The sequence below is a fragment of the Saprolegnia parasitica genome (genome assembly GCF_000151545.1).
Source record: "Saprolegnia parasitica CBS 223.65 unplaced genomic scaffold supercont2.122, whole genome shotgun sequence".
Classification (NCBI taxonomy): domain Eukaryota; phylum Oomycota; class Saprolegniomycetes; order Saprolegniales; family Saprolegniaceae; genus Saprolegnia; species Saprolegnia parasitica.
Genome location: NW_012156516.1, coordinates 27,007 through 53,843, shown reverse-complemented (window position 1 = coordinate 53,843; position 26,837 = coordinate 27,007). Strand labels below are relative to the sequence as shown.

At 61.1% G+C, this 26,837-nt stretch overlaps 5 protein-coding genes across 5 annotated transcripts in view; 2 read left to right on the top strand and 3 right to left on the bottom strand.

Moving 5' to 3' along the window:
* Window positions 1-4: 4 nt before the first annotated feature.
* SPRG_14274 (peptidyl-prolyl cis-trans isomerase pin1) lies at window positions 5-580 on the top strand (the record flags this gene model as incomplete). The annotated part of the gene is made up of 4 exons (XM_012353388.1): window positions 5-62; window positions 133-192; window positions 239-380; window positions 425-580. The coding sequence occupies 4 exons, from the start codon at window positions 5-7 to the stop codon at window positions 501-503; spliced, it is 339 nt and encodes a 112-aa protein (XP_012208778.1). The 3' UTR covers window positions 504-580.
* On the bottom strand, window positions 580-14,262 carry SPRG_14273 (hypothetical protein; the record flags this gene model as incomplete). The annotated part of the gene is made up of 6 exons (XM_012353387.1): window positions 580-4,353; window positions 4,428-4,904; window positions 4,956-5,399; window positions 5,446-6,003; window positions 6,045-6,608; window positions 6,637-14,262. 6 exons carry the CDS (start codon window positions 14,260-14,262, stop codon window positions 580-582), a joined length of 13,443 nt encoding a protein of 4,480 aa, XP_012208777.1.
* Window positions 14,263-14,811: 549 nt separating this feature from the next.
* On the top strand, window positions 14,812-15,483 carry SPRG_14272 (hypothetical protein; the record flags this gene model as incomplete). The annotated part of the gene is made up of 2 exons (XM_012353386.1): window positions 14,812-14,986; window positions 15,095-15,483. The coding sequence occupies 2 exons, from the start codon at window positions 14,812-14,814 to the stop codon at window positions 15,481-15,483; spliced, it is 564 nt and encodes a 187-aa protein (XP_012208776.1).
* Window positions 15,484-15,868: 385 nt separating this feature from the next.
* On the bottom strand, window positions 15,869-20,328 carry SPRG_14271 (CAMK/CAMK1 protein kinase; the record flags this gene model as incomplete). The annotated part of the gene is made up of 10 exons (XM_012353385.1): window positions 15,869-16,657; window positions 16,707-18,343; window positions 18,391-18,634; window positions 18,683-18,823; window positions 19,084-19,140; window positions 19,194-19,317; window positions 19,369-19,629; window positions 19,676-19,794; window positions 19,841-19,939; window positions 19,987-20,328. 10 exons carry the CDS (start codon window positions 20,326-20,328, stop codon window positions 15,869-15,871), a joined length of 3,813 nt encoding a protein of 1,270 aa, XP_012208775.1.
* Window positions 20,329-20,572: 244 nt separating this feature from the next.
* Window positions 20,573-26,837, bottom strand: part of SPRG_22342 (hypothetical protein) — a gene marked incomplete at both ends in the record, with an annotated part of 6,573 nt that continues 308 nt past the window's right edge. The window contains 23 exons of the mRNA XM_012353402.1: window positions 20,573-20,923; window positions 20,969-21,123; window positions 21,164-21,479; window positions 21,530-21,766; window positions 21,809-22,620; window positions 22,675-22,779; window positions 22,824-22,930; window positions 22,979-23,027; window positions 23,075-23,385; window positions 23,490-23,777; window positions 23,830-24,002; window positions 24,050-24,232; window positions 24,283-24,408; window positions 24,456-24,588; window positions 24,695-24,895; window positions 24,943-25,286; window positions 25,328-25,537; window positions 25,579-26,230; window positions 26,276-26,320; window positions 26,365-26,422; window positions 26,469-26,556; window positions 26,606-26,717; window positions 26,764-26,831. Of these exons, the coding sequence (XP_012208792.1) occupies window positions 20,573-20,923; window positions 20,969-21,123; window positions 21,164-21,479; window positions 21,530-21,766; window positions 21,809-22,620; window positions 22,675-22,779; window positions 22,824-22,930; window positions 22,979-23,027; window positions 23,075-23,385; window positions 23,490-23,777; window positions 23,830-24,002; window positions 24,050-24,232; window positions 24,283-24,408; window positions 24,456-24,588; window positions 24,695-24,895; window positions 24,943-25,286; window positions 25,328-25,537; window positions 25,579-26,230; window positions 26,276-26,320; window positions 26,365-26,422; window positions 26,469-26,556; window positions 26,606-26,717; window positions 26,764-26,831 (5,124 nt within the window). The remainder of the gene's footprint in view (window positions 20,924-20,968; window positions 21,124-21,163; window positions 21,480-21,529; window positions 21,767-21,808; window positions 22,621-22,674; window positions 22,780-22,823; window positions 22,931-22,978; window positions 23,028-23,074; window positions 23,386-23,489; window positions 23,778-23,829; window positions 24,003-24,049; window positions 24,233-24,282; window positions 24,409-24,455; window positions 24,589-24,694; window positions 24,896-24,942; window positions 25,287-25,327; window positions 25,538-25,578; window positions 26,231-26,275; window positions 26,321-26,364; window positions 26,423-26,468; window positions 26,557-26,605; window positions 26,718-26,763; window positions 26,832-26,837) is intronic.

Genomic DNA, 26,837 nt, shown 5'->3' with positions numbered 1-26,837 from the left:
GACCATGTCCCAAGTCCGCGCCTCGCACCTCCTCATCAAGCACAGCGGCTCGCGTCGCCCGGGTACGTCGGTAGCATGGAGCCCTACGGGGCGAGGTAGACGCTGTATGTGGAGGCTCATGATGGGCGGTAGCCTCGCGCCTCTCGCCCAACATCACGCGCTCCAAGGAAGAGGCCATTGCGATCCTCACTGGTACGAGCGCAGCCGCATGGCCCTCGCCTAGCAAGGTCCCTCGTAGACCTGCGCAACAAGATCACGTCGGGCGCGGCTCGCTTCGAAGACCTTGCGATCCAGTTCAGCGACTGCAGCAGCGGTACGCGTGGCGGCGATCTCGGCCCGTTTGGCCGTGGCATGATGCAAAAGCCGTTCGAGGATGCTGCGTACGAGCACCTTGGGCGCCAGAGGTCTCATCTACTCTGCTTAGCTTTGGCCTTCAAGTCGGCGAGATCAGCGGTATCGTCGATACCGACAGCGGCGTGCACATCATCGTCCGCACGGCTTAAGCCCCTCCTTCAACAACACAGTCCTTTGCCTCGCAAGTGGATTTGTACAAAGGGTGGATTACTCTAAACGTTAACGCTACGTACTCAGCGAGAGGAGGAGCGCCGTGCCTCGCTTGGTCCACACGTCGGGCGACCGCTGGGCGCCGCACTTGAGGTCGACGGCGATCATGAAGGACGGCCGCTCGCGCGTACCGGTGCGGATCGGGTACATGTAGAGCGGGCAGCTGTACGTGCCCTTGGCCGCCTTCTTTTTGTTTTCGACCGGTCGAAAATGGATCATGGGCATGACGCAGTAGAGCTCCATCGGGTTCGGCTCGGTCAAGCAGTCGTGCTCAAAGTCCCAGCGCGCGCCCTCGAGGAAGAGCCCTTTGACGTACGCGCCGTCCTTGGGACTCGATGCGATCGAGTCTTCGTGCTGGTTGACGATGAGGAACTCCCAGTTGAGCGAGTCGATCGAGACCCCGTTCTTGCGCGCCGCGGTCTGCAGCAGCGCCGTGAGAAAGCCCGTCGGGTACGTAAAGCCCGCGAGCCAAAAGACGACGGGCATCGCCGTGTTGGCCCAATGCCGCATCTGGGCCACGCGCTGCTCGAGCTCGGTCGTCCACGCGCCAAGCGGCTTGAGTGACGGGTAGCAGAAGCTCCAGGCCTTGGGGACCGCGCCCAACAAGAGCGCCTGCGAGACGCCTTCGAGTTCGGGCGTGATGACGACGAGGCCTTGGAGTCCCTTCTCCAGCGCAATTAGCGACGACTTGATCGTGCTCAGAAGCTTGTTGTAGCGCTCGAGCTCCTGCACGAGCACGGTCTTGAGCGCGTCCGGGTCGCTGCGCGCCGAGAGGTTGAGCTTGACCGTCGCGAGGTCGAACGGGTCGGGCACCTTCTCCTTGAGGTTCTGGAGGACGCTGAGGATCTTTTCGTCGGTGCCTTTGCCGCCGTCGCCGCCGCCCATGGCCTGCAAGCTCAGGATCGTACTAAGGAGCTCCCGGCCATTGTCGATCTGGGATGCAATCTGCGCGTTCGGGTGCTGGCCAAAGGCGAGGGGCGGGTCCTCGAGCGGGAGGTTGCGGATGTAGTCGCCGTACGTTGCGAGGTCGCCGTCGTCCGGCACGTAGTACTCGGGCGACTCGGAGAGCGGCGCCATCTCGAGCTCCAAAATGTCCTCGCAGAAAAACTGACCCACATAGACGAGCATCAAGCGGCGGTCCCAGTCGTCGGTGACGCGCCCGCCATAGTTGGCCTGCGCGATGAGGTACTTGAGCGCCTCCCATGGCGTCTCGTCGTACTCATCTAAATAGATCGCGAGCACGTCTTCGCTAATAGCAAAGTCGCTCTCGTTGAAGTCATACGGGATGTTCCAGCCGAGGTTGTTGAACTTGCGCCGCTCGAGGAGGAGCGCGTGGAACCAGCAGAGACAGAAGAGGAGCCGCTTGTACTTCTTCGTCTGCTTGCAGCGCCCGAACCGCTCCGGGGTCATCGTGTTGTAGAGCCTTAGCAAGTTGGCACGGATGCCCCGCGGCGGCTCGGTCGTCATCTTGATCCCGCGCTGGAGGATCGCGATGGGAAACTTGGGATTCGGGTCGCTCGTGAGCCAGAGCCGGAAGTTGGGGTTCACACTCGGGTTGGCGCAGTAGTTGTCGATGAGCTTCTCGAGCGTCGGCGCCCAGCTCAGCATGAGATGGCAGTTGGCCAAGAAGACCCAGTGGCCGCCCTCGAGCCCGCGCGCGAGCATCGCCTCGGCAAAGCCGCTCTGGCCCTGCCCGAGGGCGCAGTTCTCGACCTTCTTATTGAGCGACTCGGCCAGCGCCATGAGGTTGTTGGTCGGGTCGACGCCGGGCGAAAGCACAAAAATGAGCGGCGTCTTGTATGTCGAGTTGTCGTATATGGCGCGGAGGTCGAAGGGCGGCGGGTCCACAAACTGCGCGCCGAGGTTCGTGGCCACGAACTTCGAGGCTTGGATCGTCACGCGGTCCGACCGGAGCACGCGGAGAAGCAGCATGCGCTGGAGCTCGTTGCACTTGCCTTCCCAGTCGCCCGGCAGCTGCTCGATCTCGGGCGCGCTGCTCTGGAACCACTGCTTCCACCCCTTGCCCGTTTGCTCAAAGGAGGACACGAGGCCTTGGAAACGGGGCAGGCGGTTGAGGTCCACGACGGCATTCCACGTGCTCTCGGGACAGAAATCCGCGACCGGGTTGGCGACGCGCTCGTCGTGGCCGAGCACGCTCCCGCCTTTGAGGAGGAACTCGTACTCGTCTTGCGGCACCTTCTTGAGGCTCTGGAGCACACGAATGCACATTTGGAACGAGAAGAGCAGTTTATGCCGCTCAAAGAGACCGCGGCAGGCGTAGGCGTAAACGGCGTACGTGTGGTACTCGTTGATGGCACTGATGCGCTCGCTGAGGTCGTCGGTCAGCGTGAGCGTCTGGCGCGCCGACCGGCTCTTCGCGATCGACTCTTTGAACAAGTCAACGTACGAGTCGAGCGAGAACTGGTACATCGGGTCCACCTTGGTCATGTCGTTGAGCACAAAGTAGAGCGTCGACGAGCGGACAGCGACGGCGACGTAGCCCATGCGCGCCGCGTCGATCTTGCGCTCGGTCTCTTCGCTCACGACGAGCTGCGAGCTCACTTCTTCCGACGTCGTCTTGGACGCATTGAGCGTGTTGACGAGCGACTCGTCGTCAAGGAGCGAGCCCTTTGCGGCCGAGAGGAGGCGCAAAATCTCATTCTCCAAGTCGACAAGCTTGCGCTTGGCGGCCGCGACCTTGATGACGAGTTCGGATTTCTGCTCTTCGAGCGCGGGCTCTTCCATCTGCACCACCGTGCCGAGGAGCTGGGCCTCGAGGCCTTGCTCCTTGACGACGAAATTCACGATCGTCGTCTTGGTCGAGACTTCAGGGGTATAGTGGGGGTTGTGCAGCTTCGTCGTGAGGTAAAACCGAAAGTCGTGGTTGTAGTCGAGCTCCTTGTCGCCGATGCGGAGGATGTCGCGGTTGCCGACCTTGACGATGCTCTTGGTCAAAACCGGCTCGAGACTCGGGTCGAGCTCTTCCTGGACGTCCTGCATGAGCACGGCCGTGCCAAACCGAATCGCGTTCTCGAGCTTGCGGAGAAAGTCCTTCATCATCGGGTCGACCACGTCGAGTTTGGCGCCCTCGAGCGACTTGATCCACTTGTTGCCTTGGCCTTGCGGGTCGATCATGAGCGGCCAGCGCTTCCCGCGCGTCGTCACGACGCCGTTCTCGGTCGACAGGTTGTCGCGGGGAAGCCCGTGCGCGTTCCAGTGGCGGACGTCGGTCGGGTCGGCGAGGAAGTCGGTGAACTGAAACGACGGCGAGAGCGGCAGCCCTTGCTGCACGACCCGGTTGGACCACGTATCCACGAGCGACGCGCGAAATGCAGTGTCGAACGGACCTGCGTACGAGAGGAAGGCCGCGGCGACGAGTGCATCGCCGACGACGTTGAGGAGCGAGCCTTCTTTGGTCGCAATGCTCACTTGCCAGCGCTCGCGCTCGCCCGAGAGACCCGAAACGAGCTGCGTCGCGCGCGAGAGCTTGAGTTCGAGCACTTCGGCCTCCTCCCGCAGCGCGTTCTTCTCGCTGACGCTGTCGTCGTACTGCTTTTTGAGCGACTCGACCTTCTCGGTGACCTCTTGGAGCTTGCCTTTGGCCCGCTGGAGGTCCTTTTGCTTGGACTCGAGCGCTTGCTGCGACTTTTTGAGCACTTCGCGCTTGGGCGCGACGAGCCGAAAGACGGTCGAGTAGACTTCCATCGCGAGCACCCACGAGCAGAGCGCACCGGCGGCGCCCGAGACCTTGCGCACAATGTCGGCCTTGAACATGTCCTTGGACGTGTACTTTTGAGCGCCGCGATCGTCTTGTCGCGGATCGAGTCCTTGTCGAAGGTTTTGATTTGCTGGAGAAAGTTGACGTCGTTCATTTTCACTTTGGCGACGGCCCACGTCGGCGTGAGCCCAAAGAGCACCATGACCGCGCACATGACGAGCGAGACGGCTTCCGGCGGCTGGGAGTAGACCTTGACTTCGGCGATCGCCTTCTTGTCGAGGAGGTCGACCTCGGCCATGGCCTTGGCGAGCGCCGGCAGCGCTTCGTCGAGGTCTTTCTGGGCGTCGTCGGCGATCTTCTTAGTCTCGACCTCCTCCTTGTAGATGCGCTCGGACTCGGCCTCGACCTGCTTGCGCTGCTCGTCGGCGACGCGCCGTTCCGAGACGATGATGACGAGGAGGTCGCTGCAGTCCTTGTTCTTCTGCGCGACGACAACCTTGCGCTCTTCGAGCTGCTTGGACATTTCTTCGACCTGCGTCCGGCTCTCTTCGAGTTTGGCCAGGCCGTTCTTGAGCTTGTCGCGCGAGTCGACGATCGCCGAGCTCTTCTCAAGCAGACATTCCTACAGAATTCCTACTTCGCCAACTCAAGTACAAAGGGTCGAAGGACATACGACGTAGCCCTTGACGAGTGCGAGGTAGTTGGTCGGCGTGACGTAGTTGTGGCGCTTCATGGACGCGAGCATCTGCGCCGACGCAAGCACGACCGAGCTGTGGACAACGGCGAAGACGGCGGCGATCTTGGGCCGCTGGGCCTCGGCCGCAATGCGCTTCTCGTCCAGAAACTTCATACCGACCTCTTGGAGCGCGTCGATGGGCCACTCGTCGAACCAGTCGATCGTCGTGTTGTTGACAAGCGACGGGAACTGCCGCACGCGGTTGCGGAAGCCTTTCCCGATCGGACTCAGCGCCAAGACAACGTGCAAGTTGCGCCGCACTTCGCCGATGAAGAAGCCCCAGAGGCCTTCCTTCGTCTCCTTGACGCCTTGCGCGCGCGCTCGGAGCCGGACGCTGTCGATGATGGTACTCTGCTCGTCCTTCTCAAAGAGGCCTGGAATCTAGTGTACAACTCAGCGCTATCAACCAGATTTGAACACGGGATACCTCGCCGGAACTCAGAATGTTGTTGATGTCCTCGACGAACGACTCGCTTTTGATCTGCGTGTCGCTGAAGAGGAACGTCGTCTTCTTGTTCAGGACGCCCGTGTTGTGGTACAGCTTCTTCATGTCTTCGTGAAAGTCCATCGGGCGGTAGTTCTTGGTCACTTCGATCTGGAAGAGGTCGCAGCTCGCAATGAACGCTGCGAGGCGCGTCAGACTCTGCCGACCGCTGCCACCGACGCCGACGAGCAGGAGGTTGCCGCGCGGCGTCGTCAGCTGCCGGTAAATGCGCAGCAGATGCATGAGCGCGTCACCAAAGAGCACGAGGTCCATTGGCACGAGACCCGGCTCGACGTTGTAGTTGTCGAGCTGATCTTCCACGAAATGCTTGAGGCCTTTGATGTCGTCGACTTCGTCGTACTTGACGGGCGCGTCGTCTTCGGACGGTGTCAAAATACCGCTGAAGAGCGGCCCGCTCTCCTTGAGCACTTCAACGTGCGTGTTGAGAAGCCGGTTCCACTCGGTCTGGAACGTCGCCGCGAGGATCTCGTCCAGTTTGGTCTAGACAAGGTTATAGAGACGCGAACTCGAGACGATTGTACCTTGAAGAGCGCGCGGTCCGTGGCGGACGTCAACCGGTCACTAAAGACGCGAAGGGCCTCGTGGATCCAGAGCCGGAGCATGCCGTCGCGACCCGAAATGAGCAGCTTCTCGGCGGTCAAAAGGCCCTGGACGACCTTGGCCATGTCGCGGAGGTTGAAGAGGTAGTGGCAGTTGGCAGGCGTCGGCAGAAAGTTCGCTTCGACGGTCTGGTAGAGCACGATCGTGGCCGTGACGAGCGGCGCGCCGAGGGGTTTGATCTCGTCGTCGAACTCGCTCAGCTTGGGCACGAGCATCGTCTCGAAGATCTTGCGCAATTGCGTGTTCTCGGGAAACGTCATGTTGACGAGGTTGAAGCGACTCTGGAAGCGCGACGAGATCACGGACCGACCGCCGCCGGGTGGTCCCATGGCGGCCACGAGCTGCATGTCCACGAAGTACCGCAGCGTCTGCTTCTTCCGGTCGTACCAGCAGCCGTAGTCGACCCACTGCCGCAGTAGTTCGAGCGGGGGCTGGGACCCAAAGTCGTCTTTGGTTGGCATGTTGAGGTCGTCGACGAACGTCGTCTTTGGTTGGCATGTTGAGGTCGTCGACGAACGTCACCAGCTTCTTGCCGCCGACGGGGCCGAACCGGTTCATGCTGCGCTTCTCCATGACGGCTTCAATCACGTCCTGGGTCGTCGATGACGACGTGGCCGAGCTAAAGTTCATCACGAGGCGCGCATACGTCGCGTCGGAGAGATTCTCGAGCTCGCGCTCGATGATGGTCGTCTTGCCCACGCCCGTGTCGCCGACGAGGAGCGCATTGAGGCCGCCGAGCACCATCGTCTGCAGCAGAAATCCATACCGAAGCGTATCGATGGTCGGCACAATGATCTTGTGGAATGGCGTGTTGGGGAGCACGCGGTAGTTGGCGGGCAGCTTCTCGTCCCAGAGCTTGAGGTCGTGCGCCTTCGGGTCGACGTAGAACTCGTAGATGGTCTTCACCGGTGGAAACACCGTGTCGATCTCACGGAGGCACGCGTCAAAGCGGGCGCGGCCGTCGTCGTTGGCGGCGCCGAGGACGGACCAGACGAGACAGAAGAGGAACCATTTTTCGACCATGGCGCCAAAGACCTCGGAGCTCTTCTCGACGCCGTTCTCGGGCGTCGCGAGCACCTTGTAGAGGTTGCAGAAGCTCTTGACACCGTTAAATTCCGCCACCGGAATGAGCTCCGTGACGTCGGTCCGGCGAAACGCGAGCAGTTTGACCACGTACTTTTCAAAGAGTGCCTTGAGGAGCTCGCGCTCGTCGGCGTCGACGATGCTCGTGTCCAGCCACGTCTGCACGTACGGACGCCACCCGAGGTCTTCGACGTCCATGTACACCATGCCGGCGCGGGAGACGGTCGCGGGCGAGGCGACTGAGAGGTCTTGGACTTCGAAGAGAAGCGCCATGGACGGACTCATGCCGATGCGGTCGCCGTTGATGAGCGTGAGCACTTTATTGTCGTCCATGACCGAGTTCATCGACTCGATCCACAGCGTGTCGACCGGCCCGTCGAGCATGATCCACTTCTCATCTTGCTTTTCGTCGCTCGCGAGCGTGCGGAAGATGGCGCTGAGGATGCCGTCGATCCACTCAAAGGTCGCGAGGTCGTACACGCCGTAGATCTCGTTGAGCGAAATCGACTTGGGATTGAGCACCTGGACGCGCACGGGGGTGTACCCACTCACGCCCTCTTTCGCCAAAAGCGTTTTGGCCATCTGGAGGGTTTTCCACACCGTCGACTTGCCGGCCATGGTCTGGCCCACAATCATGTTGCAGTGGCGCGTCGCTTGGCTCTCGTACATTTGGATTGTCTTGAAGAGAATGTTCGGGTGCAACTGGAGGCCCTGGCTCACGAGCTCGCGCTGAATCGCGTTCTGCAGCGCGCCATAATCCGGTATCGGCAGCTCGATCGACGGAAAGAGGTCGCCGAGGAGGAGCTTGAAGAGCGCGGCGTCTTCGCGTACAAACTTGGGCGCATTCATGTCTCGCAGCGCACGCAGGAGGATGTGCTCTTCCTGCATGTTGGGGTCCTCTCGCTTGAGCGCGCCGGCCATGTTGAGCACGGCTTTGAGACTGCGAAGCCCAAAGTCGTAGTGGTCTTGCTTGCTCAGCTGCTGGATCATGAGGCCGTACAACGTCGTCGTCTTCTTGGCGAGCACCTTGGCGTCGCGAAAGCCCTCTGCTTGCAGCATCACCTCGGCAATCAAGGCGAGGTCTGGCACCATCATGGCGCACGGACGCATCAGTGCCTTGAGGTTGTCGGGCAGCTCCGTGCGCCCGGCGTACCCCGGGTTCATCGTGATGAAGATGCCCATGTTGTGGTTGCACTGGATCATGGTGCCGAGGAAGACGAACTCCTTGGACTTCATCGTCAGCGCTTGCATGATTGTGAGCACTTGCTGCGCAACGACCGAGAGCACTTCGATCTCAATGCGGTTGAACTCATCGAAGCAGCCCCAGCCGCCTGACTGCACAAGGCCGGCAAACATGCGCCCGACCGACTTGTAGTCGAGACCGTCCGAACAGTTGAAGACGATGACGTACTTGGCGAGGTTCTTCCCGAGATCCTTGACGGTCTCGGTCTTGCCCGTGCCGGCAGGGCCCAGCGGATTGCCGCCGCGGTTGAGATGCAGCGCCGTCGTCATGGTAAGCACGCAGCGGTCCGTGAGGGGCGTGATCACAAGGCGGCCGTTGTTGCCCTGGTACTCGTAGCTGTACTGAAGACACGTGACCGTTTGTTTGACTTCGCAGATTCCGTGGTCGCCGAGGTCCTTGTTGAAGTAGAAGCGCAGTTGCATGAGCCACTCGAAGTCGTTGGTCGACTTGCACGCTTGCTTGACGAGGCGGTCGATCACGTCGCGCGAGTGAATCTCAATTGTGATGAGCGCGACCAGCTTCTTGCGGTCGATCGACGAGAGCTGGCCGCGGACCATGTCGGCGAGTTTGTTCAGGTACGAAATCCATTTCTTCTTGAGGGTTTTTAGCGCCTTCTTGTCGCCTTTGGACACGTCGTTGAGGGCTTTGATGCACTCGTTTGTCCACGCCGTCTGGCCGCACGTGATGAGGAGCTGCCCTGGAAACTCTTTGATCCACTTGTCCTTCTTGCCGCGGTACCCGACGAGGCAGGCGGCAAAGAGCTTCTGGAGCGACGCGACCATGGCTGCTTCGACGCGTAAAAGCCACATTTCGACAGCGCCGGCTACAACCACGTTGTTGAGGTACAACACTTGCTCTCCGTCCGGCGCGTTCATGCCGGCCGCTTCGAAGGTGAGGTTGCCGCGCGTGCCAGGGTGCAGGAGGAAGAGCGACTTGATGGCTTCAAAGCACTTTTTGATGTGCTTCTGGACTTGATCCGGGTCCTTTTGGTGCCCGAGGATCTCGAGCAAATCGTCGTTCGAGAGAAAGTAGAAGCGCGGGAAGAGCATGCGCTTCGTCTCGAGGTACTGGTCGAGACATTTCTGGATCTGATCCAATTTGGCCTGCATGTCGACGAGCGTCTCGAGCGTGTTGGGGAGATGAGTGCCTTTGAGAGCGTTCTTGGCCGACGCCATCGACGTCGTCACGCGGATGTAGCCCTGGTTGACGTCATCAAAGAGCGCCGACTCGAGCGGCAGCTGCTTCCGAATGTCTTCGCTCGCCATGAAGATCGACTCGAGGTAGATCCAGCAGCGCTGGACCCCGAGAAGCGTCTCGACGACCTCGGAGACGTGCGAGAGCGATGCCTCCCAGTACAAGATCTTGGCTTTGAACGCCTCGAAGAACGGCGACGCCTTCATCGTCGAGAGCTGCACCTGGTCATCTTCGAGCGAGGTAAAGAGGTCTTCGGCCGACCGCACTTTAAAGTACACCGACTTGTACTCGACGAGGTCGAGGTCGATGCCGTTCCAGCGCTCGGCAATCCCATCGAGCGCCTGCTCGATCGAGAGCTCCTTGGACGCGTTCGAGGACATGCTCGAGATGTACTCGGCGTGCAAGTGGAAGCCGAGCGAGAAGACCTTCTCGAGTGTAAAGTCTTGGGCCGTCGCGTCAAAGAACTTTTCCATTTCCTCCTTGAGCATCGCCCAGTGGCGCGGCCGGAGCGCTTCGTTCTTGAGGTCCTGGATCAGCGGCAAGGTCGCGCGGAACTGGTCGATTTTCTCCTTCATGGACGCCCAGACCGCCCACTCCTTCATGTCTTTGCCGGCCTTGGAGATCTTCTTGAAGAACTGCGCCGCCGTCATCTCCATGCGCTCGACGTCCAAGGACGTGAACACGTTGTGCTTCCAGCTCGACCAGACGCCGTCCCACTCGTCGTAGATGGCCCAGATCGTCTGCAGCAGCTCCAACTCCTTCTCAGTTCGAACAAAGTCCTCGTTCGGCGACTCTTCGATACCGAAGATGTCGAGGCCCTTCTTGAGCGCTGCCTGGCGCGCGCGCGTCGCCTCCATCTTGGCTTCAAACGCAAGCAGCGTTCCATGCGCAGAGGCCGACGTCGTGTCGACGTCCGAGTAGGGCAGCGACGCCACCGCTTCGTTGCGGAGCTCGATCATGTGGTGGCTCAGCTCCGCGACCGTGTCCTGGAGCGACTGCTTCATGCTCATCTTGCACTTTTGCAGCATCGCGTTCGCCTCCACCATCATGAGCTCGTACGCTTCCCACTGCGGCCGCAAGCCCGCGAGGTCCCGCGCCTCGTCGTCGGAAATTTGCACGTCAAACTCGGCCAAGAGGTCGTACTTTTGTTGCAGCGGCTCGAACTGCGCCTCGACGCTCGGCGCCGAGTCCTTGATTTCCTGCAGCAGCGTAATGCTCTGTCCGAGGTGGTCGAGGTTGCTTGGCTTGATGAGCAGCTTCTTCGTGTTCTCCTTGATCATCAGGTTGAGCGCGCGCAGCTCGTCGGCCGCGGTTTGGTTGAGGAGGCCCGTGAGCTTGCCGATCCACTGCACCGTATGGTCGACGAGGCTCGCTTTGAGCAAGTTGGTGTCAATTTGCACGAAATTGATCGTGTTGGTGAGGTCTTCGTTTGTGATCGAGACTTGCTGCTCCCGATACCGTTCAATATCGACGCGGAACTGCGAGAGCGGGCGGTTGGCCTTGGCGTAGCGCCGAATGAACGCTTGCTTGTCTTGGTTCCACAAGAGCTTGTACTTGTCCCAGTACCCGAGGTACTTTTGCAGCTCCGTCGCGCTCGCCGACATGCCGTTCATGATGTGCACGAGAACCTTGAGGATTTCTTCGTCCTGGAAGATCGACTGGTAAAACGTGGCTTCGACGCCCGGCGCGTCGATAACATGCGGCTCTGTCGTGCTGGTCAGCAGCGACGTGAGCCGCGGCACGACCGAGATGACGTTGAAGATCTCCTTGGCGACCGTGTTGACCATCTGCGTGAGGTTGGCCATGAGCGGGTGGAACTCGACGCGGCCGTCCTCGAGGACCACGTGCACGCGGAAGAGCGGGTGCGGGTCCGTCTTGGCGTCACCGTTGATGGCCTTGCTGAGCTCTTGCAGCGACTTTTTCACACTCTGCCGAAGCGCGTCCTCGAGGCTCTTGTCCGCGCGCTCGACAAACCGCGCCCACTCGCGCTGGACGTCTGGCGGGCCGCTTGCAAAGTGCGTGTACATGGCCCCCATCGTGCTGCGGATGCTCTCGTACGCGTCCCGTAGCTTCTTCTCAATCTCTTTTCGATGGCTCGCTTGCTTGACTTCAAAGACACCGTCGTCGTAGACCGAGTTGCGCTCGATCGCAATGTGCATGAGCCCCGCTATCATCTTGCAGTTGCTCGCAATCAGCTCCTTATTGTCCTGAAACTCGCGAACGATGCGGAACGTCGTGTCGCAGTGCTTCCGGCAGTCGGCCACATACCAGTCGACGATGCCCTTGCTTTGCCACGTGAGCTTTTGGAGCCCGGGCTGGATGCGCCGGTCGAGCTTCCGGATGATGTCGTCGAAGAGCCGGCGCTCGGTCGACGAGAGCTCGTGCAAAATGCGGTTGTAGTCGCGGATGACGAGCACGACGTGTTCGCGCAGCACCCGCAGCTGCTCCTTTTGGTTGCAAATGTCGTGCGCGATGTACGGGATCTGGACCTCGCCGTTAAAGTAGAGCCAATAGTGCACCTCGGCGAAGAGCTGGAGGAGCGGGCGGTCAAAATTGCAGTGCAGAAACCCTTTCTTGGATCGGCCGATGAGCTTCTCGACCGGCGCGTCGCCGGAGGCGGGCAGTGCATTGGCGTTGGTGCTGGCGTTGGCCGCGGGCAAGGTCGCTGTGGACGCGAGCATCTCCGCGCCGACTTTGGTCATGAGGGGGTTCTCGAGCCGCGCGTTGAGATTTGCTTGCCCCAGCTCGTTGAGCTCGTCGATCCAGTCGTGGTACTTTTTCTGAATGTAGTCGTTCAGCACGGCCTTGAGACCGTCAAAGTGCGACGTGGCTTCCTCGAATTCGATCGCGCCGGAGGGCAGGCTCGTGAGCTGCGAGAGTCGCATGAGATCTTCCTTGCACTTGAGGAGGAGGCCGCGCGCCCAGAGCGCCGCGCCCGCGTACTGCGGCTCCGTGGCCGAGAGCGGGGGTGCGCCCTTGTTCTTCTCAAAGAGACTCCGAACGGTCGAGATCTGCGCCTTGTACATGGCATACACGTCGATCGTGCGTTTCTCAAGGCAGCGCCGAATGGCTTCGCGCTTGGAGATGGTCTGGAAGGCCTGCAAGAGATCGCAGCCGGCCGCAATGGTGGACACCGAGTCGAAGGCGGCGTTGACAACATTCTGCGTCATGGCCTCCAAGTCTTTGACGCCATTCTTGAACGCGTTGAAGTCGCTGTGCCAGAACGTGATCTTGACGTCGAGGATGTCGTAGTCGAGCTTGCGCAGGCGGTCGATGTGCCCTTCAAACTGCGTCTCGATGCCCATGAGCGACTTGACGATCTCGAGTCCGCGGTTGCCGCCAAAGCATGGCAGGCTCGTGGAGCCGCCGCCTTTGCGCGCAAACTGGATCTGGCCCTCGCAGACTTCGAGGAGCTCGCGGCAGCGCTGCACGAACGCGTCGACCTGCGCGAAAATGCTCGTGTCATCGAAGTGCCACTTGAGCGCGCCCTCGCGCTGGACGGCGCTGGTGACGTTGGCGTAAATCGTCTTCCACGCGACACCGCATGCGATGGTTTCCTCGAGGTTGCGGATGCTGCGGACGACGTCGCCGTCAAAGATGTCGCGTAGCGAGATCGTCTTGGCCGAGAGCGCGATGATCTCGTTCGAGACCTTGCGGAGGAGCGACGTGATGCGGTCTTCCGTGTTGTAGTAGCGCGAGTACATCCAAATGAGCCGGATGGACGTCAGGAGCTTGGGCAAGAGCGCCGGGATCTCGCTCGGCGTCGCTTTCGCCATCTGCTCGCAGATCGGACAGAGCTTCTTGAGGAACCGAAGGTTGTCGTTGGCCTCGAACGACCCTTGCTTGATGATCTGACTGAGGGTTTCAAACGGCTGCAAGTACGACGATTTCGCTAAACTGAGAATGTCGACGATGTCTTTCACGCCCGGACGGTTGAGCTGCTCGGTGATGCCCGAGAGGTCCTCGGTGCGGTGCTCCCAGAACTTGATCTCTTCGAGCGGCCCCGCGCCTTCCGCATCGTGGGCGTTGTCTTGGTTGTTGACAACCTCCTTGATCTGCCGCGTCCAGTGGATGACGGTCGACTCGAGCTGCTGCACGAGGTCTTTGTCCTTGTGGTTCATCTTCTCGGTCGCGATCGGCGGAAGGTACAGCACCGTCTTGCCGAGGCCCCGAGATACGGTCTCGGTCAAGCTCGACATGAAGCGGTAGAACTGCGCAGTGAACTCCTTCTGCACAGACTCGGGCCAGTTCTTCTCGTGCTGCAGTCGCTGGAGGTAGAATGTGTTCATGAGCTGCAGCAATGACGCAATGCCTTCGCCCGAAATCGAGCCGAACTGGAGGCTGCTGCCGGCGGTCGCCGCTTTTACTGCGACTTGGCCGTTCTTGACAAAGTAAAAGATGGAGCTGGCGTCGCGCGGCGCGACGGTGCTCACGCGGAGGCCGCCGGTGGGCGGCTGCGTCGACACGAAGAGCGCGGGCACGTTGGGACTCTCGGCAAACTCCTTGACGATCGCCGAGTCGGCCGGCGACCACTTAGTTGGCGCGTAGCCCGGCAGCCGGATGCGCTCACAGATCCACGCCACGAGCAGCTCCGTCTCGTCGAAGCTATTGCAGCTCATGTGGGGCCTGGTGGCCCGGCCAGCGAATTCGAGATCTGGCTCGCGACGCCTCCCAAAGATTGTCCGGATAGAGATTCCATCCGGATATCATATCCGACCCGAACGGTGGTTGTGAGGGAATTGCCCCATCAAATCTTCGATGTTTTCAATTGGACCAGGCGACGGATGCGCCGAGGAAATGCGTGGGCCAACGAGGTAGATGACGTGAATGGGAACGGAAGAAGACAGAACATGGCACCGCACGCGCGCACGGGGATTTCGCTGGTGGTGCACACACAAGCGGTTCTTCAAAGTACATGTACGAGTACATGTACGCGTACATAACAGGTACAGCCATGGAGAGGACATCCACCTCAATGACGCCTGACCATCTTGACACCACTCGTGGCATCGCAGGAGATGTGTATCAAGAGCCAAGACGCAAGCCGCCCAATCATGCGCCAAAGGTGCCAGCTGCCATAACCCACCGACGACAGCTTGACGACCCATCACTTATGTCTTCCGCGACGTCTTGATGAGAGGCGACGCATTTCTACTCGTGCCATCATCATGTGGGCAACCATAGTGGATGGGCAGCCGCTCGTCTTGGCCTTAGCGGGTCCATTGACACAGCTCCTTCCCGGCGTCCTTGACGCGGAGCTGCAATTCGACGCGAGGAATCGCGAAGAACCCGAGACGCGCTTCTGGGCCGACGCCTTCGGCAGCGTCTCCCACCGTCACCGAGGTACCGACTATGCTTGCATCCGCTCAAGACCATGTGCAACAACGTGATGATCACAAGCAATGGCTGGTAGAGCGTCCAAGAAAGTAACTACTAGTACTGCAACAAGAGCTTTGCAGCGCCAACGTGGGGGACTGGACATGAACGCTGCGTGCCGCAGTCATCGCCAGCTCCTCCGTCGCCTCATCGACCAGAAGCGGGTCTTCGACTTTGGCTACATCGATCAGTATCAACGCGACGGTATGGCGATGAATGTAGCTGCCAAGGACGGTCACCTCGAGGTCCTCCAGCGGCTCCACGATGGCGGTGCCGCGTCGTGTACGACCGCTGCCATGGACGAGGCCGCTGTCAACGGGCATCTCCACGTCATCCAGTGGCTGGAGCAGCACCGCACCGATAGTACTGTAGCATCCACACAGGCCACCGAGACACCCTGCTCGATTGCACGCTACCAAATCGAACCCGACAATCGATCGCAGAGATCCACCTACTGCGCCTAGTCCGACCGAAACCAAAGAGCACATGTCCCAACACTAGCAAGACGCAATGCGAATGGGTTTGGCTTGGCGCGTCGTGGTGTCTGTGAGAAGATAATAAATGACGCGCATGGCACTATCGAGACACTTGATCCGCTCAACGCCGGCAGCGGACACCGTGGGCTCCTTGGACGTTCTTTCGTGCGTGCATTGGCGATACTGACAAGTCCACAGCAGCTTCGCTGCTTCCACAGTCTACTGTAGGATGGTCCCATAAAAAGGTATGAATTAGCACCGACCATGATGTCCGTGACTTCGAGTACACGAGAGTAGGAGAGGCAAGCACAAAAGTGTAGTAACCCATGTTGATCAGCATCATATAAACCCGACGGTGCACATCGTTCGCCTCTTACGGGGCCGGCGGCTCCCACTCGAACGGCGCCGGCGGCTCGGCTTCTTCCTCGGCACCTGCGTTGCCCTGCGACGGCGCCTGCACCGCGACGACCACCTCGGCGTCGGTTGGCGTCCGGTCCTTGAGAATGATGATACCCGCGGGCCGACGCGTGGCGACGACCGGCACGTAGCGCTGGCTCCAGTCGAACGCGAGGTGCTGCTCCTGCGCGAGCGTCACGCGCGCCGGGTTCTTGAGCGTAAACGACGTCGGCTCCTTGACCTTCTTGGGGGCCGGCGTCGCCGCCGCCATCTCCTCGTCCGGCTTGTCTTCCACGACCGGCGCGGCGTCCTTGGCCTCCTGCTTGGCGAGGCGCGCCTTGGCCTTGGCGGTCGTCGAGAGAATCGCGGTCGCGACCAGCTCCTTCTTCTCCTCCTTCTTCTCCTCGAGGCGCTTGGGGTACGCAAAGGCCGACGGCTTCGTGTTGCACGTCAGCCCAAACGACGTGGGCATCTTGAGGTCCTTGTTGAGACCGATCGCGACCGTCGGCTGGAACGAGAGCTCAATAAAGTGGTGCAGCGGGTACCAAAACCAGTGCTGCGCCCAGAGCGCGAGGCCGACCACGGACGACATCTTGGTGAAGCCCGTGTGCGACTGGAGCGAGATCGCCACGTTGCGGCCGCCCGCGTCGAGGAGCCCCTGCGCGAGGACCGCGCCCATCTTGGTCATCGTCGTCACGTGCTTGTCCGACGTGAGCTTGCGCATCTTCTCCGTGATCTCCTTGACCTTGGGCGACCGGCCGTCCGACTCTTGCATGACGACCATCGCGAGCGCAAACGAGCGCGCCTTGGCGTACATAGTCGACCGCGTCGTCGAGCATTGGCTCGAGGAGCTGGATCGCCTCGTTCTTGAAGGTGCCGGCGCACGCAATGCCGACTGCGATGCACGCGCCGTAGCGCACGTGCGGGTTGAAGCTCTCGGCGAGGAGCGACACGAGCTTCGGGACCTGCGCCGGCGTGCGGAAGAGCACAAAGCCGAGGCACGTGACCGCGGCGCGGCGCACGTCGTCGCTGACGTCGCTCACGGCAATGTGCAGGAGCCGCTTGACCGCGTGGTTGTTGGCCGTGCCCACGTACGCCATCGCGATCGTGTACACGCCGCCGTAGCGCACGATCGGATCCTTGTCGCGCGTGAGCTGCTCGATCACCGCCTCCGCGTGCTCTTCGCGGCCGTAGAGCATGAGCGCAATGCCCATGACGGCGCCGCGGATGATCTTTTCATGCTTGGTGTCGTGCGCGTAGCTCAAGAGCTCCTTGATCATGTCGCCGCCCACCGGCGTGTCGCCCGCGCCGCAGTGCACGAGCCCAATCGCAAGGCCCGCGCCTTCGCCCGCGACCGCATTGTCCGTGAAGAGGATGTTCTTGAGCTCCTCGTAGATCTCCGCGTTGGCCGTGGCCATGCCCACGAGGCCAATACCGAGGCACGCGCCGTGCTGGACGACCTCGTCCGTGCCCGAGCTGCGCAGCGCCGCGCGGAGGTACTCGAGCGTCGTCGACGAGCCCTTGTTGGCGTGGATAAGGCCGAGCGCGTAGAGCGCGCCGCCCTCCGAGTACGGGTTCGAGGTCGGCGACGGCACGCCCGGCGTCGATGGCAGGTACGGCGCGAGGAGGTTCATGCTCTCGCGCGTGTGGCCCTTGTGGATGACACCGATGCTGGCCGTGGCCGTAAACTTGGCCCAGTTGCTCGCCTTCCCGAGCCAGTCGAGGTTTTCGCGCAGAAACGTGTCAACAGTTGTGCCGCAGTGCATGAGCGCGTGGCTGCAGACCGCCGCGTTGTGCAAGACCGAGTTGCGGTTCTCGACCGCCACCTTGATCTGCTTCATCACGAGCGGGTCCGCGTCCGACTGCCGAAACATAAAGTCGAGGAAGAGGTCGACGGAAAAGTCGCCCTGGAGGATCGTGCGCAGCGTCGCCAGACGGTCGTTGGCCGCAGTCTCCGGGAGCGCGCCAAGCACGTTGGTCAGGAACTTTTGGTTGTCGTTGGCCGCCAAGTCGAACGCGACCTGGTACGCAACAAGCGCGTCGTCGAGCGGCTTGGTCGGCTGCACGAGCGACGCGAGGAGCACAGCCACGTCGCTGTGCTTGTCGAGCAGCTGCAAACACTGGCTCACGTTCGAGTACTCGGGCACGGGCAGCGAGTTGTACACCGCGACCATGACGTTGATGACCTGGAGGCGGAAGTCGCGGTTCGTCACCATCGTGCGGCAAATCTCAAAGCAATATGAGAGCATCGCGCTGACGTCGGACGACTTGCGCAAGCTTTCGTCGACCTTGTCGAGGCGGCGCGCCTCGAGGGCGACGCCAAGCGCCTGCTTGTACGTGCCCGACGCGTAGCACCGGTCAAACATCTGCTCTACAATCGCCACCAGGCGCGGGTCCAGCGGCGCCGGGTCCGCGCTCGTGCGAATGGCAATGTACTCATCAATGCACGTCGCTAGCATACAGGTCAGATATATATCCAAGCGCACGCAGTCGACGTACCAATGATCGTTTCTGTGTAGGGCGACGAGCTGTTGACGTCAAAGTACTTGCCGGCGCCGAGGGCCAAGCGAAGCGCATCGTGGTACTCCTCGAGATGGAAGAAGCACTTTGACGCGACCGACGCCGCCAGCTCGCGGTGCGGGAACGCGTCTTCTTCCGAGAGACTTTCGATGAGCGGAACGGCGTCCGCAATTTCGGCCCAGTAATGGTCCACGACGTCGTGGAGCTTCTGGAGCGCGTGCGCCTAGCCATGTCCATGAGTTCTGGGAGACCTATCCATGGGCCATCGTACGCGAAGCACGTCGTCTTGCTCTTCGAGCAAGGCCAAGATGCCCGAGGCTACCAAGCACGTGCATAAGATCCATGTCGTCGCCATAGCCATGGCCTGCATGGGGCCGTCGCCGCCCGCGCAGGCGAGGCCGCCAAGCAGGCGCTAGCATCGGCAGTGGTCGGTACCTGTGCTGGCTTTCGGCGCCATCGGGGTTGCGACGGCCAACATACTCTTCGTTCCTTCGCTGCGAGGATACAAACCAATATGGGGCTGCCCGCAAAACACCTCTGCGATTCGATACATTGGCGTATGCATTCTGAGAGGTTCCGATATGAATGATGGTCAAAGATCCCGAAATCGGCAAAGTCACGACTAAGAACTCAATCAAAGACATGAAATTCGCCCCGTTAGGCCTACGCGACCGTGGCCTTCTCGCTGCCCTTGCCGATGGCTTTCGAGAGCGCGATCGTGCTGTGCACCTACGACATCACATGTCCATCGTCGTCCAGAGCTGGTCCGTGCGTCGGCCTACCGTGGCCATCGCGGCCTTGAGGCGGCGGCGCGAGTTCATGCGCTTGATGACGCCTGGCAGCTGCGCGTCCGAGACGTCTTGGCCGACGACCCACGGATCTTCGAGCAGCTGCGCCGCCGTCGCTCTAATTCCAAGGGTTCGAGTGAGCGCGCATACCGGTACTGGTCGCGTCTACCGCTTGGTCGGGTCGACGACGAGCATCTTGGAGACAAAGTGCTTGGCGTCGGCCGAGATGTCGTCCCAGTACGGCGAGTTGAACTCGACGTGGCCTTTGAGGATCTTGCGGAAGAGCTGCACTTGGTTGTTGGCATGGAACGGCGTGTAGCCGCAGAGAAGCACGTAGGTGATGACACCAATCGACCAAATGTCGACCGCCTTGCCGTACGGCGTCTTCTCCTTGGAGAAGACGTTGCGCGCAATCTCCGGCGCAATGTACCTAGTGTATATGTGAGCACATGGGAAGGCGCGCAAGCACGATGTACTCGGGCGTGCCGCAGGACGAGATCATGTTGTTCTCCATCGCGTCTTGCTTGGCGAGGCCAAAGTCGGCAATCTTGATCGACGCGTCGTCGTCCCGGCTCGTCATCAAGATGTTGTCCGGCTAGTACGCGGTCATTGTCAGAACCACATGTCGGCGATGGCACTACCTTGAGGTCGCGATGGACGATGCCGAGGCCATGGCAGTACTGGATCGTCTCGAGGAGGATCTTGATCAAGTCCCGGCACTCCTTCTCCGTGTAGTACTCCTATAAACACGACGGCGTAAGCTGCGCAAGCCGATGACGAGGAAGACCTTCTCGACGATCCGATCAAAGAGCTCGCCGCCCTCGACGAGGTCCATGACAGTATAGTAGTACTCGGCCTCGTCAAAGAACGCGTGGAGGTTGAGCACGTGCGGGTGGCTCATCTGCTTCAGGAGGTCGACCTCGAGGTAAATGTCCTTGACATCCTGCTCCGAGAGCTTGGCCTTGCGGAAGCACTTGACCGCGAACGTTTTACCGGACGCCTTCTCGATGGCCTTGCGCACGACGCTGAAGGCGCCTTCGCCGATCTTCTCGCCGAGGAGAAACTGCTGGCGGAAGCCGTTCGCCGGCGGGTCGCTGCTACCGCTGCACGTCGTGAGGACGCAGCCCATGACCAACTGACTCACGACGACGAACGATTCAGTGGCACGCCGCGATGCCATTGGTCCATTCAAAACATTATGGCCAATCAGCGACGAGGCGTCGACCTGGCGCCAGTTCGACCACATTGTGACAGGCTCGGCTGAGCTGCTCACCTGCTGACTTGCATCATGTTAGTCTAGACTCTAGAATCTGGTTACCACTCTAGAATCTAGTTAGACATCTGGTCCTACGTTCTAGACGGAAGCAGCGACCTCATTTTTGAAGCGACGACGTAAAGATGCGCTTGAAGACGCGCGGCAAGTCCGAGGTGTCGAGGCAGACGTGGCCGTGGCCCGGCGGGAGGTGCGAGAGGATCCGAGTCGCTTCGTCGGCAAAGGACGCGATGAAGATGGCGTGGGCGTTGACGCGACTGTCGGCGGCGAGCTCTCGCCCGAGGACCTTGGGGTGGATACCGTACCGGTCCAGGTTGGCGTCGCTCACGACAAACACGAAGTACTCGTCGCCGTCGGCCGTCGTGACGCTGCGCACGGCGTCGTGAATCGCGTGCACCGTGTGGTCTCCGCTGCTGCAGTACTGCGAGTGCGCCAGCATTTTTTGCAGCACCTACGTTTCAGATCTTAGTCGGGACGGCAAGGGCAAGGTGGGTACCTGGAGTCGCTGCTTGCGGTCCGCAGGCGGCTCGTTGAAGGCCACAAAGGGAATCGCGGGCGCGTCACCGCTGTGGCCCATGATGGCGTACTCGACCGTGGCCTCGAAGCCGGCAAAGGCCTCCATGACCATCATCGTCGTCTCTAGCATGCGCTCTAAACGTCCGTGCAACGTGGTGTTAGGGCAACCATCCACGTAATATCAAGCTATCAAGAGGACACGTCGTGGCAAAGGATATGTCTTGGCCGTTGAAGCGGTACATGCTGCCAGAGACGTCCATGACGAAGAGCATGCGCTTCTTGAGCGGCGCGAGGTGGAGGCCGTCGGGCGTGTCGGCGACACCGCGCCGCTTGAAGACGTTGCGGTCGCCCGCGATGCCGTCGACGAGTTTCGCGTCATCCCACTCGCCGCTCGATTGGTGCTTGAGCCACCCGCGCTCCTTCTCGATCGCTTCCAGGTTGCTCAAGACACTGCGCAGCTGGTCCGTCTCTTGCTCGATGCGGCCGAGGTACTACAGTTCGATTGCAATCCTCAGTAGTCGTTGCATCCGTCGCAAGACACCTTTTGATACGCTTGCCACTCGCCGCCCGTCATGTCAATGTCCTTGAGCTTCTGCTGCAGCGCAGCGTCCGCCATGGCCTTGGCCTTCGCGCGGGCTTCGGCGCTCACTTCGTCTTTCTTGGCTTGCGACACTTGGTGCACTTTATGGCCCTTGTCGAGGCGGTAGGGGCCGCCGCGGCCGCCGAGCCCCGCCGTGTCCGAGCCGCCAGTGCCACCCGCCCATGTGTTGCCACCGACCTATACACCTACATCAACCAGCGCTATGGCAGCGCTGTGTACGTGGGGCGTGTTGTCCGGGTCGTCCTTGCCGTACTTGGGCATACTGGCATCGGTCTTGGGCGTCGACGCGCCGCCGCCGTCTTGAAGCTCCAGCGGCGTCACGACACCTGCGCGTGTGTCGTGGTCAAACATGTACTTCCAGCTCGCCAAGTCCTGCGCGAGCGCGGCCGGGTCCAGCTGCCACCGCCGCAGGTCGCCTTGCGACTGCAGCGAGAGGATCTCCCCATCCTTCAACGCGGCAATGGCCACAACGTCGTTCGTCTTCTTCTTGGTCTCGTGACGCGTCGCCGTCATGACGGCAACGTCTTTGCTCGTCTCGGACACCACGTCCACGACGCTCAGCGAGGACGCATAACTCGTGACAAGGCGCGGGCTCTCAAAGACCGCCGAGGTGACACGCGCCCCGTCATCGGCCGAGGTGCGCGGGACCGAGAAGACATCCACAACGCTTCCATCGTCCGAGGCCTCGAGTTCTTGATACGCTGCTGCTGGGTGCGCGAGAAGCTGCGTGTGGTCGCGACACGTCGGCGGCGTCGACAAGGCGTACGATGCCTTTGTCGACAGCTGGTGCTGCGTCACGCGGCGGCCCTCGGACGCATCGACAAGGTACACGTTGGCGTCGTCACCAAGGTAGTGGACGCGGTAGACACCAGCGTCGGGCGAGAGGTGGACAGCCGCCACGGGCGCCGGCGTCGTCACGACCGTCGTCGACTCGTTGTTCAAGTCGACGATCTGAAGCGTCGGCGTCCCAGCCTGGAAGAGCACCATCTTGCCTTCGGTCGCGTCGACAACTGCCTGTGTCTCGGTCCGTTCTAGAGCCAAAATTGATACATTGATGGAAGGGAAGGAGCCAACAAGTCGAGTACCTGGCGTCCACTGAAACATATTGCGCGACGAGCGCTTTGGGCTTATGGACGGCAGCACGTACGATTGACGCACCACGTGGTTCTCCGAGAGGTGCAGAACCAAGTCTACCACGTTGCATCCAGTGACGGCTTGAGAGATGAAAATGGACCTGCGCTGGGCACGTAAAGGAGGAGGTCGTTTCCGTACGGGTAAATGCGAGGCGACGTGTTGCGCGTGTAGCCGTAGCTGTCTTCGAGCTCCGTGTAGAGGTGTTTCCTGTTAATCGTTCAGCATCAACCTCTCAACACCTCGTTTAGAGTCTACCGGTCGGTGCCAAAGTACGAGTGAATACCGAGCGGCTGGGCGGTCGCCACTAGTACGCTAGAGTCGCCACCACTTCGAGTCATAAGGTTGACGCACCGTGCATCGAGGTCGACGGCAGCACGGCCAAGGACGTGGCCACTTGGTGCGCACTCAGCGGCACCGTCCACGACGCCACTTGCTCCGTAAAGATCTCGCGCCGGTGGTAATCGACGCCGTAGGTTCGCGACGTCGGCGGTTCAATGTACACGCGCCGCGTCTTGAGTGCGAGGTGCTGCACAGGGAGCTGCGTCGACGGTCCCCGCTTCCACGTGTCGATCTTGGTGCGCGGTGGCAGAGGCGTTGACGGCGCGACGTCAATCGCAATCTTGCGTCGCGCCGACGCGTCCGAAGAGAGAGGGATGCCATGACTACCAACAGAATACGTGTATTGAGCATCATATCCAGAACCACTCAGAGGCCATGTCTACCGACACCGTCGTCTGCCCATGGTCTTAGAGATCTAAAGACGTACCGGAGGAAGACGGACGCGAGCAGTTGGCGCAAGTTCAGGTCGTATGCGTCAAACGCCAAGACGTTTTCCAGCGTCTCGGTCACGCCATCTTCCGGGAACGTCTCGAGGTGCTTGGCGACCGCGACGGCTTCGCGCGTCGAGTACGGGTACGTGATCGCGCCGTCGTCGACGAGCTGCCGGAGCTCAGCGAACGCCGCGCAGAGCCGCTGGAGGACGTCCACGGGCACGCTCGGTGCGTATGCCCGCAGCAGCGCCAGCTCGGACGCGGCGTCCGGGTTGTCGATGGAGCTATTGGTGTATCGCATGAGCACAGAACGCTGTCGAGAGAGAAGGATCCTACTGGCTCGCAAAGATGTCGCCAATCTCCGAGAAGAGGTTATTGCCGAGGAACGGGTACCCCGGCCGGTTGGCGAGCACCCACATGCGAAAGTTGGGGTGCACGAGGATCGTCTTGTTCGCGTCGACGCCGTCGGTGGCGACCTTGGTCGGATCCAGAATGCGACGGCCATCCCCCTAGCGCGCCATGTAATATTGTATGTCGACATGGAGTGTGGTCGTACGAGCAGCATTTCGCCGTCTTCGATGAGGCCCTTGAGCACGCACACGACTTCGAGAGGTGCCTTATCGGCCTCGTCGACGACCAGCGTCCGGCCTTCCTTGACCGCGCGCACCAAGGGCGAGTCTTCCCACGTGATCTTGCCGTTGGCCAAGGACGGCACCAGCGTCAGCGTTTGCACGGTCGTCTACATGTCGTCGTACACACTCGGCGATTAAGAGCAACGAGGGGACGTACGTCGCGGTGGAGCTGGATGTACTCGCGCTCCTGGCGCATGAGCTGGAGAAGGCGATCGACGACCTTGTTTTTCCCGACGCCTTGGTTGCCGATGAGCAAGAGGTGGCGCTCGCCCGACACAATGTCCTACGCACGACCTCAGTCGATCCGAGCAATTGCGTGGAAACGAGAACCTGCAGCACGTTTTGCATCACGCGCGTGTGCTTGGGGATGTCATAGTAGAGCGGCTGCGGCACGAGCTCGGGGCGGCCGGCGCCGTACGAATCGGGTACGTCACGCTCCCGATCGTCAAGCGCGTGCTGGACGCTTCGATGTTGAGTCCGTCGTCTAGACCGAATGAGTTGGGAGCCATCCGAGCAAGGAGCTACCGAACGCGCTCGCCGAACGCGACGAGGGTGGCGGAGAGTAGCACGCGTCCAGCGCCCGGTGGATGGCCTTGGCCAAATTGGGCCCGACAAACTGCGTCATCATCGTGTCGTGAACGACGGCACCGAGGTCGGCCATCGCAGCGTCAGGGAACGCGTCGAGGCGCCGGGCCATGCGCAGCAGCTGGCGCAGCGAGAGCGACAGCTCCGGCGTCGCTTGCACCTGGTCCCAAAAGGCCACGAGCACCCTACTCAATATCGTCGTTGAAAGCCAACGTATCACAACGGGAGGTACGAGGTGACGGCCGATGGCAGCGACGGGCTCAGGGCCGCGAGCATGTGCTGCAGCTCGGTGCGTGACAGCGTCGGTGCGTGCACAAAGGTCATCATGGCCAGGCTCTCGGACGAAAGCCAGGATGGGAACTTGCCTTTTCCGGCGCTGTCGCCGAGGCAGAGGATGCGGAAGGCCGGGTGGATGGGCACCGCGCCGTCCGACTTGTCGGCCGAGATGAACTTGGCGCCATCCGCGAGGTCGATCTCGCGGTCCTGCATGAGGCGCTGGAGCGTCGCGAGGGTGTCGCCGTGGAGCCGATGGACGCCGTCGAGGATCGCGACATGGCCGTGCCGGGCCGCATGCAACTACATGCAGCAGTCTCTAAGCAATTGCTTCATCGTAGTACATGAAACAGAACCAGCGGGCTGTCCTCCCAGTACGTGTTGCCGTGGTCGTCGGTCGCCCGGCGCTGGTACAGGTCGCGCGACGTCATGTCCTTGAAGAGCGTAAAGAGCTCGGACGGGTACCCAAGCCGGTGCGCAAACAAGCGCGCCAAGCCCGACTTGCCGCTACCCTTGGGTCCGAGAATGCACAAGTCCTTTCCGAGTGCATGGTCCTACGCAGCTCGTCGTGTTTCTGCGACAACGAAGCGTGTACCTGCAGCATCGTTGTGAGCACGTTATGGTAGGCCGGCGCCTCCACGTAGCCCGGCATCGGCGCCATCGTCGGGCCCAAGGCCCCGCACGCGACCGAGATCGCAGGATCCTTGCCAACGACGAGGTCCGCGGCGTGCGATGAGGTCGCTGTCAGCAAGTAGCTCGGCGACGACGACGGCGATGGCGTCGCCGGGAAGAACGTGTCGAGAACTCGCTCCATGGCCTCCTTGTGCTCGGTCCAGAGCTCAATGGGAAAGACGCGCCGGAGAGCGTCCCGCAAGCACGCTGACGATGGGAACGCCGTGGCCAAAGCGACAACGTGCTCGATGGACGCGAGGTGCGGGGGCCGCTGGCCGTGGGTCGTCATGTTTTCAACCACGTGGATGGCTTCGAGGAGCCCCACGAGCTTCTCTGTGAGCGGGAGCGACGCCGCCGGCAGAGTCGCCAAAAGACTCTCAAGGCGCGCGCCCGGCGACGGCGGCGAGATGCGTCGGGCCTGGAAGCGCGATCGGAGCGGCGGGTCCAGCGTCCGCCCGGGAAACGGCGGCACGGGCAGCCCGAGTGCGATGACCCGGAACGCGGGGTCGACGCGCACGAGGTTTTGCGCGGCGAGGGCCTCGGCCGTGTGGCCTGCCGCCAGCAGCGCGTCGTAGCTGCAAGCCATTGAGTGCAATTAGACAATGGCGAGAGCAGTCTACCTCTCGGCCTTCATGAGGAACCGACCGTCTTCCAGCGCCATCTCTCTGCATGCATCCATAAGACACGATAGACGAGATGCAGAACCCACCGGTTCTCGAGGAGGTTGTTGAGTGTCGGGAGGACGTTGCGCTCGGCCTTCTCGAGGCCTGCGCGCATCGAGTTGACGACCTTGTGTGATTGAGCGTATCGTACCGTCGAGGATAAGAAGGCGGCCGTGCATGGCAGCGCGGACAGGCGCTTGGTCCGAGAAGATGGCGGCGCCGCCCGAGATCTCTCGACGCTACCCGCCGACATGAGCTTGCATTATATTGGGTGGTGGAGGCTGGCACCTGCTTGAGGTCGGACTCGGTCGTGTCCTGCGAAATGGCTACGTACTCGACTTCGCGCTGCAAGAGCTCTGCAAACTGCATGGCGAGGTGGCGGCGCGCCGGCCCGGGCGGGCTACGATCATCATCGCATGAGCCAAGAGAACGCGGCGGCGACGGACCCGATAAGAAACATATCTTGCTGGAGCACGTCTTTCTGCAGCATCCACCGAAGATGCTGTAGCGACTCCTGGAA